General features: G+C 43.3%; 2 protein-coding genes across 2 annotated transcripts in view; both read right to left on the reverse strand.

Moving 5' to 3' along the window:
• Positions 1-14: 14 nt before the first annotated feature.
• Positions 15-3,072, reverse strand: trir (telomerase RNA component interacting RNase). Its single transcript, XM_063192435.1, has 3 exons — positions 2,242-3,072; positions 1,692-1,769; positions 15-634 (listed from the first exon to the last, which is right to left on the reverse strand). Exons 1-3 carry the CDS (start codon positions 2,530-2,532, stop codon positions 527-529), a joined length of 477 nt encoding a protein of 158 aa, XP_063048505.1. The 5' UTR covers positions 2,533-3,072; the 3' UTR covers positions 15-526.
• A 4,663-nt stretch (positions 3,073-7,735) lies between these two features.
• LOC134442157 (protein Hook homolog 2-like) overlaps positions 7,736-11,851 on the reverse strand; it is a 26,685-nt gene continuing 22,569 nt past the window's right edge. The window contains exons 20-22 of the mRNA XM_063192440.1: positions 10,824-10,931; positions 10,333-10,404; positions 7,736-10,164 (exon numbers count right to left, since the gene is read on the reverse strand). Of these exons, the coding sequence (XP_063048510.1) occupies positions 10,033-10,164; positions 10,333-10,404; positions 10,824-10,931 (312 nt within the window). The 3' untranslated portion in view covers positions 7,736-10,032. The remainder of the gene's footprint in view (positions 10,165-10,332; positions 10,405-10,823; positions 10,932-11,851) is intronic.

Raw genomic sequence — 11,851 nt, forward strand, 5'->3', positions numbered from 1 at the left:
ACGCAAGGCACAAGCTTAGTCATTTAATGCTTAGCATTTTTATTAGCATCTTTTTTAATCATCTGATTTAAATGACAAATACCAACAGAGAGGGCAAAAATATTGAATATCTACAAGGCATTACCCTGTCAAGTAAATCTGCAATAGAATAACAAGCTAACGTGAGGGTAAACATTGTCTTCCAAAAAAAGATAAAGGAAAAAAAAACAAATCCACCAAAAATTAAACAAAGTTTGCCACACATTGTGTATGTATAAGCTAAAAACCACAAGACAACTCAGGGAAAAGAAAGAAAAAATGAAACTGAAAAATAAACCGAAAAGAAAATAAACGAGATAGAAAAAAAACTGAGGAAGTAGGCAGCAGAGCGTGCTGGCTCTGGCTCTGGCTCTGGGTCTCGGTCTGGCAGTATGGGCGCAGGTCTTGTGGCAGCTTCTCTCCATTCCTATGCAGCAGGCACTCCTCTTCTCCATGCTTCCCTCCCTCTGGCATGAGGTCTCCTCCTTCAGCATTAAAGGGCCCCTCTTCATTTGACCAGGGGCCTGGTTTTGTCATCGTCTCCACACTGGTGAGCTTTGTACTTTTTCACCTCCGCCATGTATTTAGTCCAGGCGTCTCCTTTGCCCGACTCAAGCTGTAGGGGAAACAGGAAGCCGTGATCAGTATATGCTGTGGTGGGGGAACCTATGTCTAGAAGGCAGTTTACGGCCCTCGAGGCTCTTATCCGGCCCCTGACATAATTTGAAGGTTATACAGTTTCACACAATATACGACATGTTTTGTAAAGAAAGCTTGAAAATAACATTTGCAATACAATCAAGTTATATTTTACTAGGGACCTAGTGAAGGTGGGGTCTGTTGTAAAGCTGACCGCATTCAATATAGGCCTAAAGTGCAGGGGGAGATCCCGGTGTGTGTTCATAGTACAGCCTTTGGAGGACTTTATAACATTTGAAGTGGCCGCTCGAATGAAAAAGGTTTCCCACCCCCGGTATACGCGGAGTGCTTCCCGTTTATGTCAAGCATTTCAGCTCAGCCGAGTTATTTTATTCGCTGAAGAAACGTAGTGAAGGGTCACCGCTCATTTGTTAAGAAGGTGCAGGATTTAGTGGAAATTTCTATATCTTTTTTTGTGCAACGCTTTACTGGATTTGCAAGCTTTCGGTCTTAGACCTTCATCGGGCAGAGTGTATGCTTCTCTGTAGGCATTGACTGAATGCACTCTGCCTGATGAAAGTCCAAGACCGAAAGCTTGCAACTCTGAGGTGTGCGGATTGTCTCCTTTTTTATAGAAATGTGCTGAAGAAACAACATTTGTTAAAAGCAGCAATACAGAACAGCAAGAACTAAATGCATAGAATATTCAACAATAGATGTGGGGTTTGAATGACTATAACACGCTCTGCAGTCAGACTAAACTAAAATATCTACGCAGGGGGTTATACTGCAGATCCAAATATGTGACACAGTAGATTGGTTGGAAGTTAGTTGTACATGTGATAGAAGTTGACAAGGGCATTCTCTTAACTTTCATCCCGGTGTACAGGCCCGGTTTCCAGTTTTCATGGGCCTCTATTAGATTGCATGTGTGAAGAGGGGTCAGGAGCCCAGCCAGTGCACTTTACAAGCACAATTACAACTAACCACTATGGAGGATCACCTAAGTAAGCTTTGTGACAAAACATACATACCTCATCGTCCACTTTCTGCTTCTTGGCAACCATGCCGGTCCGTAGGGTCAATTTGGCACCCCCTCTCCGCTTCCCCACCTGGGTTAGGGGAGAAGACTGAAACCGTTATACGAGCCATTGCAGGAGGCGTGCCACTGCCACTGATGGAGACTACGTGACACAGCATCGACAGTGAGAACAATTGTCTTCAGCCCACCCCAGCTGGTTGACACGTCTGATGTGTCTGGTGTAAATGCTAGCTGGTGATAAGGAAACCGGAGGGGCAGTTACCCTTACACAGGACAAGGGGGTTACACTATCAGAAACTTTGGGAAGGGCAACAGGTGTGACGCCCCCCATCTTCACCTGGGCAGTGTAAGATTTGGCAGGCCTAAAAGCCTTGCAGTGGTGCTGATTAGAAAGCTGGATACACAGTCCTACCAGCAGCTCTGAGAACAAATTGTAATTTGGATGTGCTTTGAGTTATTGAGATGTAGGCTGAGCTATAGGTTATCAGATCTGCTAAAATAGAAATGATGTCTCTGGCTAGAGCAACTGCCAAACCCCTTACAAAGCTGGCCACGCTACTCGTCTTCTTTTCCACTGTCGACTGTCCTTCGTCGGCAGCAGCGGTAGCAGTGCTTTCGGGGCAGATTGCTTGCTCCGCTTCTTTTTTCCTTCGCTCCTCTTCCATCTTCTTCTTGAACATTTCCATGAAGCTGCCGTCATTGGCGAATGCGTTGGCGCCTCCGACTGGTTTTCCAGAATCCAGCGCTGGGCTTGCAGGTGACGCGGGACTGTTGCTGCTGGACTCGCTGCTGCTGCCTTTCGACGGTGCATCCCTTCCACGTTTACGATCCATATCGACCCAAATACAATGTTTTTGCTCTACTAAATAAACGTAAGGTGTAAATGTGATATTTCAGCGATACACGTTTCGCCTATCGATGCGACTGTCCAATCAAAACAAACCCGATTAATCACAGAATTCGGTGTCGGCTCGGCTGTCTAAAAACCCCAGCCTTATCCCTTTGACAAACATTCAGGTGACCAAAAACGTCGATAAATACAGGCTGGCAGATTCTGTTCGTTTTGATAATCCCCAAATGCATGTATTCGACCCAGGTACCTAATTTGGTGTATGTTGTTGGGCTAACTTGCTAACATTTAGCGAGCTTAGCAAGCGGCACACAAAGCTTCCAAGTAGAAGGCTAGCAGGTAGTCAACACTTCCAAACGTACAGGTCTACCCACCGTCCAAATAGCATTAAATAGCAATGCGGGACAGTTAAATTATAAATACGCCGAGCAAACACAACCTATGGGTAAATAATCATAAAGCAAACTGTCGATTGTCGAAGTTCATCGTTTCTCAACTCTACGCCATCTTGGAAATGGACTTTGGTGTGCTTTTCCACACTTCCCCTTGACAGCCTTGCGCCCCCTACCGTCGTGGATGGTAAAATCATAGTGTATAGAAGTCTTCTATACACATCTATGGGTAAAATACTGTTCTCCCCAAAATTCAATCCGAGCAGTGCATTTTGTTGGAAGATGATTACCCAATAGATAGTAGGGCCTACTTCTTGCGCAAACTAAAGAAGGCAAGTGCTACACCCTCCATCATGACAACATTCTACAGAGGAACCATAGAGAGCGTCGTGTCCAGCTGCATCACAGTGTGGGGAGGAAGCTGCACGGAGAAAAACAGGAAGACACTCCAGCGTGTTGTGAACACAGCGAAGAAGATCATTGGAGTACCACTCCCCTCCCTGCAGGACATTTACACCGCACGCCTCACCCGAAAAGCACTGATGATCATCAAAGACACAAGCCACCCTGCACACAAACTGTTCAGCCTCCTGCCCTCTGGAAAGAGGTACAGGCGCCTCCGTTCCCGTACCACCAGGCTTGCAAGCAGCACGATGCATCAAGCAATCAAGATACTGAACACTCAACCCACTCTCCCTTCACTGTCAGCCTCTAGCCAGCCAGGCCACTGACAACGCTCCCCCCCCTCATCCCCACCACCATATCTGCGACTGAACATTCCACCTGCACTACTACATCTGTGACTGAACTTTCAACCTGCACTAACTCAAAACATACACATGCGCGCACACACACACACACACACACACACACACACACCACACACACACACACACACACACACACACACACACACACACACACACACACTGCACTTTCTGCACTAAACCCAAACATACACACACTGACACACAACTCATACTCACACACACATACACACACACACACACACACACACACACACACACACATACACAGTACACACACACAGACGCACACCGCACTTTCTACCTGCACTAAACACACACACACACACACACACACACACACACACACACACACACACACACACACACACACACACACACGCACACAAAACACATACAAACACACACATACTGCTGCTGGTGTATTTAATAAAAAACTTTTTTAATTATTTATTTCTTCAAATGCTACTATTACTATGTCAGAACGCTATAAAGGACTTTTAGAAAAAGAACAACAAAATACCTCCTCTTAATGTATGTTCTCTACAAGTCTTCTGTTGTCCAGTCTTGCACTTCAAATGTCTGTATGAGCAATGTCTACGTCCATACTGTCCATGTCCATGTATGAGTACTGTCTATGTCTATACTGTCTATGTCCTTAACTAGATTAGTCTATGTCTGCATGGGAGAGCAAGAAACGCAATTTCAAATTCTTTGTATGACCAGTGCATGTAAAGAAATTGACAATAAACTTGACTTGACTTGACTTGAAATTCAGGTCAACGAGACCAACGTTTTATATTATTTATTTTAGGAACATGTTTACATAGGGCCATCTTCAATTTTCCACCTACTTCAGTCCTGCAGACTCATGTAGGCTACTCAGACTTTTGTAGATTTCCCTCTGAATCTTTGCACAATTGGACATCTGGTAAGGTAGCCTACATATTGCACTAACATTTCAAAAGAATCAGTCCACGCATAAACAGGTTTTCATGCTGATTTGCGTGGTATATCTGATTTCTGTTGAAATTCACAACACATGCACTTTTTCATGTCAGTCTCAGTAAATCTGAATATTTGCACGTCAAGTCACTTACGTAGCTTTTTGTGAGCAAGCCAGCTATCTACATGGCCCCTGGTCTGCTCTGTGCCCCATCTGGACACAAGTGCCTTTAGTTTTGTGGCCAGTTGTGTGTGTGTGTGTGTGTGTGTGTGTGTGTGTGTGTGTGTGTGTGTGTGTGTGTGTGGCGCAAGGTGTATCTCACCGGCCACTTCATTGGGAGCGTGTCTATGTTCCCACAGCCCATTGGTCCCACATCACTAAGATTTTTAACATTATTTTTTAGGCCTATTGGTTCTCTTAGTTTATTTGGAAATGTGGGAACATGGAGTTGTAGAGCATAGGGTCTATATTTGAATAATTTCTTAAAACTGGGAACATGGAGCAGCAGGAATAAGCTGGGACCAATGGGCCGTGGGACCAATGGGCTATGGGACCAATGGGCTATGGGAACATAGAGCTTACCCCACTTCATTAGGAACACCTGTTACAACTATTCATTGAGGCAAATTTCAGATCAGCCAATCACATGGTGGCAACTCTATGCATTGGTGCATGTAGACATGGTCGAGAAGATCTTATGCAGTTCAAACCAAAGAGGCTTGAGATAAGAGGGGTTACTCACGTCATAACAGCGTAGTAGGAAATGATGGCGAGGGGAGTACGGAAATGTTATTCACTGTGGAACAGGTCATAGGACAGCGTGAATGTCTGTCAGCTGTCCTTAATTACCCCCAGCAATTACTGCTGACCAACAGCTGCCGTTACTTGGCCACAAATTATCCATCATGGTGTCGCCCCCACTGACCATGTGCAAGGGAGTACGAAAATGGCATCCATCGCACCCACTGACCAATGACCATGCGCAAGGGAGTTAATTTTCCATCCACTCCTGTCCTCAGGCAACGCCCCCGTACTACACCGTGGCCAATGCATTCCCCGCCAAGAGATTGTTCTTTCTCTTGAGTTTCTTTGGTTCAAACCGAGCATCATAATGGGGAAGAAAGGCTATTTAAATGACTTTGAACATGGCATGGCTGTCGAGCCGAAAGGGCTTGATTTGAATATTTCAGAAAAGACTGATCTACTGGGATATACACACATAACCATCTCTAGGGTTTACAAAGAATGGTGCGAAAAAGAAAAAAAATACAGTGAGCAGCTATTATGTGGGCAAAAATGCCTTGTTAATGGCAGAAGTCTGAGGATAAAGGCCAGACTGGTTGGAGCTGATACAAAGGCAACATTAAGTCAGATAACCACTCCTCCACAACCGAGGTATGCATCAGAAAATCCCTGATTACACAGCACATCAAATCTTGAGGCAAATGGGCTACAGCAGCAGAAAACCACATTTGGTTCCTATCCTGTCAGCTAAGACCAGGAAAATGGGGCAACAATTTGGCCAGGCTCACCATAAACAACGCAGGAAGATCGGAAAAATGTTGTCTGGTCTGATGAGTCTTGATATCTACTGCAACACTCAGGTGGAAAGGTCAGAATTTGGCGTCTACAGCATGAAGACATGGGCCAACCCTGCCTTGCGTTTCAGGCTGGAGGTGGAATGGCATAAGGATATTTTCTTAGCACAATTTGGGCCAATTAGTACCAAATTATCTTTGTTGGAATGCCACAAGTATTGTTGCAGACAGTTCAGGCAGTTCTGAAGGCAAAAGTGGGTCCAACCCAGCAGTAGAGAGGTGTTCATTTATTTATTTATTTATATATATATATATATATATATATATATATATATATATATATATATATATGAGAACAAACTTACAGCAGCTCAAGTTAAAATGGAAAGAAATATAGGTTAGATTCAAGATTCAAGATTCAAGGAGTTTATCGTCATTGTCAATGAAGTCAACGAAATTGTGGGTGGAGCAACAACACTGCGTAGTTTGAAGTATTTAGGCCTATAGAAGTAACCAAAGAGAAGTAGTCAAATAAAGTCTAAATTCATGAATTATATCATGAAGTATAATAAATTAAAGTAAATAATAGTAATAATGTGAGTAATAATAAATTAATCAAGTAAATCAAACAGTAAAAAATGAGATCCCCTCCCCACAATTCAAGGTTAAAAAACCCAGTGCTGTTGATATTTCTAAGGTGCACAGCACAGCACAGCACAGCACAGCACAGACCACACACACACACACACACACACACACACACACACACACACACACACACACACACACACACACACACACACACACACACACACACACACACACACACACACACACACACACACACACACAATCAATAGGATGTTACAGTAAGGGCCATCCCTTAAAAGGAAAAATCACAGAACACCAGTCCAGAGACCTATGTAAGAGCACTAGAATTAAGCAGTCTAATAGCTTCAGGGTACAGGCTATTAGAAAGTCTTGTAGTTTGTGCCTGTAATGACCTGTATCTTCTGCCTGAGGGAAGCAGTTGGAACAGGTGGTAAGCAGGGTGGTGACAGTCTTGCAAAATATTTTGCACTCTTCGTAGACAGCGTGTTGTGTATATGGTACCTATCTCTGGGAGAGGTGCCCCAGTGATTCTCTGTGCTGTTTTCACCACACGCTGGACATGCTGGTCTGCTTTTGTGGAGCCTGAGTACCACACCAAAGACCCATACATCAGAACGCTGCTGATCGCACAGTTGTAAAAGTTCACCAGCAGCGGTCTGTAGTTCAACAGCTATGAGATTTACATAGTCTTTAATGCAAGGCAGGATCATTTTCTCCATCAGCGAGAACAAGGATAAGGTTCAGTGCATCAGTGTGAGGTGATTAGATAAAAATAAAAAAAACGAACACACGTAGTATACGTAGATAGAGGGATAACATTCTTGTCCTCCAAATGTGTTCGGTCATATGCAAATACAATGACTGCTGTTGTCCATCTACTCAAGTTGGACGTCATTGTGATATTATAATCAAGCACAGAGAAGCATAGTAGTCTGGTACAAAGAGTCCATGTTTTATTTTTTGTGCAAAACACAGAGACAGAACGGCAATGTCTACTACTTGTGCTAGACTCCATCATCTGTTCAGACATATCTATAAGGGACAAACAAAACAAATTAAAGGGGTATTCCACAGGCACAACATAAACACAAACATACCCATAAAACACCTTGTGACCTACAAATTGTTCCAGAACAGAAACAAAATATTTCACATAAAAAGAAAAAAAGAGATGTGTATACCAGTGTAGGACCAAAAAAAAAAAAAAACCCTGCATTGGAGACTTATGTGCCATGTAGAAGAAAATGAGAAAACAAAATAACGCCAAGTATGGTTAAATATACAGCAGGTGTGTGTATGCACAAGAGCAGTAGGGAAGCCAGTCAAGAGACATCCAACAAAGACATCTTGGTACCAGTCAAGCTTGTCCGGACACAAGTCAGGAATTAAATCTCTTGGGATTTAAAAAGCCAAGAGGCCAAAAGGTTTAAAAATCGTTTTAAAAGTGCCACTGATCTTGAAAAAACACTTTAAAAAAAACTGCCTTGAGGTCTTTATCACCTTAAAGCTTTACACTTTGGTAGGCATTTTCCAAAGCAAGAAATTATGTTAAAGACCTGATACAGTAAAAAAAAAATTGAAGATAGAAAGAAGCTTGACCCTTTCATTTTTTGCTTGATGAGCAAGTAAGATTTTAAAAAGCTGGTTTACCAAACAACTGTGTATATAATATCATATAATAATATGATACTTGTTATTATATATAATAATAATAATAATAATAATAATAATAATATATAATACGACATGCTCATAATCATGTCCATAACTGTATATAAATCTATGGGATTACCGGTACATTTTTTTTTTTACCATGGACACTTGGTTTAGCAACATTAAGGCTAAGGCCTAGGGTACACAAGACTTTGAAATGCACAGCTCCCCAGTTATTTTACAGGATGTCCCACGGTCTGTGTTGCGTCCAGTTATGACATGCAGTATATTGTATTTGCGAAAGGTAGCGAGATGAAACGGACGTATACTGTGAGCTACCCTTAAGAAGAGTTGTCTGCATGACCTCCACAGTTACTAAAAATTCATTAAAGGCTTGTTCATCAAAGTTTTAAAACAGATAGGAAGAATCCAGTGTACTTGTTTTGGGGGCGTCATTATGATCACATCTTTAGAGGCACTAAACAATCATCAATCTGGAAGTACAATTGGAAAAAAGTGCTAATAATTCCTTCTATTCGGACCATGAGGTTAAATGAGTTTTCAATAAGGATAAACGAAACCCACAAAAAGAAAAAAATAAATGGTCAGGATCACAACTTTAACCAGAAATCAACTCCACTCGTCTACTCCATCTACTGTTTAGGCTACTTATTCAAAAATCTTCTAGTCAAGGTGGCTACACACATTAAAAAGAAAAGAAACCTTAAGGTTATTAGGAAGTGTAAATAATATTTAACAACAAACAAAATCACACTCAGATCAATAAGACTTGATTTAAGAAAACTAAACCCTCATTTACCCTCACACCCTTCCTTTAAAGGTCATTGGTTGGATATGGACTTAACATCCTTCCTTAGTGTCATCATTACAATAAAGTGATTCATATTTCAGCCATTGACAGTGTGCAAATGAGATGGGGCAGTGACGACACTGCATCATATCTAACCGTGATACCCAACTCTGTTCCAAAACAGCCGGAGGCCAAGTGCCTATCTGTACAGTATCTGGTCATCGCACTGGGACACTGTGTCAATGAGGTAACTGCTAAAAATCCATCCAGCAAACAAACTGAGATGTTTAAAACAAAACTAAAAATGGACAACAGCAGCGCAGGACTCTTGCTTACAGAAAAGAGCAGTATACTTCCTCTGCCTGCTTTTGTCTGAGTGACACCTTCACTTCCAAAGGTGTCTCTCTTCGGTCAGATCCATTATTTAAAAAGGGAAATAAAACAAAACAAAAAACAATAGTCTATAACACTGTAGTGTCTTTTGCAGTCACATCCCAGTTCAAAGACAGATTTTCTTTTTTTAAATCACTACCAGCAGTGGCCAGCAGGGAGTAGCAGCAGTCCTGCAGAGTCTCAGAGAGGCTATGAATGGACGAACATCATCGGAGGAGGACGAGACCAAAGCAGAAGCACATAGCTCTTCACCCCATAACCCTACCCCACTCTTTCACCTTGAAGTGTCTCCTAGCACCCCCCCCAGTTTTTGGAGATTTGGGAGAGTGACAGGGAGGCCATCTTCCAGTAGAGTCTGTGTTAGGGAAGTCTTATCTGGGCTGGAGGCGACTGGTCAGCCCCCTGCGGGCCTGGGTGCTTTGCCTCTGCTGGGCCAGAAAGGACTGGGCCTGGCCTGGAGAACCACTACGCTCCCCAGCCACCTTCTGGTGGAGAGCCATGCCCTGGGGGGGGGGGAGAGAGAGAGAGAGAGAGAGAGAGAGAGAGAGAGAGAGAGAGAGAGAGAGTTTTCAAACACATCAGTCAAAAGTCAACTACCGAAAAGTAAATCACAACAGCATAGGGCATAATATTTGAAACAGACATCTGAAGGCTACAACTCCACAACTCACCATGTTGTACCAGGCACTGATGATGAGTTTCTCCTCCTGGTCATGCAGGGATTTGGCCCTCTTATAATCATGCTGCACACGCACACACACACACACACACACACACACACACACACACACACACACACACACACACACACACACACACACACACACACACACACACACACACACACACACACACACACACACACACACACACACACACACACACACACACACACACACACAGAGTTAGAAAGAACAGTCAGTCAATGTCCTCAAAGCCAGCAGAACTTCTCAAACGTCTGTTTTTTTATGATGCACAACAATGTTCTACTGAGAGTTTTGAAAGAACAGATCTGTAGCCATAATGCTCACAGCGTAATACAAACATCACTCCAAAGCTACAGTACAACATTGGCTTTATGCCTGAAACGGCTGCTTTTAAATCTGGTAGATCAAACGGGCCACGTTGGCAGCAAAGAGCATGTTTGTGGGTTTGGGTTTACCTCCAGGTGTTGGATCTTGCTCTCCTTCTCGCTCAGCTGGTTCTTCAAGGCCTGGATCTCAGGAGCCACCGTGTTGGGCTTCTGCTTCGGATCCAGAGTCTTAATCACCTGCAGGCATTAAGATACGAGCGTACACACGCACGCGTACACACACACAAGCACGCGTACACACACACACACACACTCATGTGTACACGCACGCACGCGTACACACACGCACGCGTACACACACACACGCACGCGTACACACACACAAGCACGCGTACACACACACACGCACGCGTACACACACACACGCACGCGTACACACACACACACGCACGCGTACACACACACAAGCACGCGTACACACACACACACGCACGCGTACACACACACACACGATGCAGTATGTGCAAGGCTCAGAAATGAAGTAGCATATAGTTTAATCACCTGACAGGCTGGGAGCAGAATGGTCACTCATGGAGAAAACAGACACTGCACTCGTTCCACCAAACTTGCTCTGATCGTTCAGAACCCAAGGATGGCACAAAAGTGAACTCAAAAAGGTACCCTTGAACCTGCTACAAGTTAATGAACCTAATGAAACTGTAACAATCAGACCTTTAAAATCTTAAATCAAACGCCCGAGTTACCACTAAAGTAAAACCCACCCAAAGGGATCTTTTAAGATGAAGGTTGACAGCATATTGTACCCCGATTACTCTTATGGTTGCCGTTCAGTATTGGAGGGAAACACACACAGCCGCTCATTCAAGATGTGCAGAGCTTGTATTATTCACATTCATGACAGTTTCCACAACCTCATAATCCCCACAAAGAAAACCGACAGTCCAGAATAAAACTCCAAAATGAAGACATAATCTGACAGCGCAGATTACCCCCCTGAACAGTCCAGTTTTGTAAAACATATTTCTGAAACAAAACCAACATTAAAAATTGCTTCAAAGTGTTTACGTTTTTATCTTTTACCTGACATGTTTCGGCAGTGAGACTTCAGTCTTCATCAAGAAATGTCGAAACATGTC

This window comes from Engraulis encrasicolus, chromosome 2, assembly GCF_034702125.1.
Source record: "Engraulis encrasicolus isolate BLACKSEA-1 chromosome 2, IST_EnEncr_1.0, whole genome shotgun sequence".
In the NCBI taxonomy this organism is placed as follows: domain Eukaryota; kingdom Metazoa; phylum Chordata; class Actinopteri; order Clupeiformes; family Engraulidae; genus Engraulis; species Engraulis encrasicolus.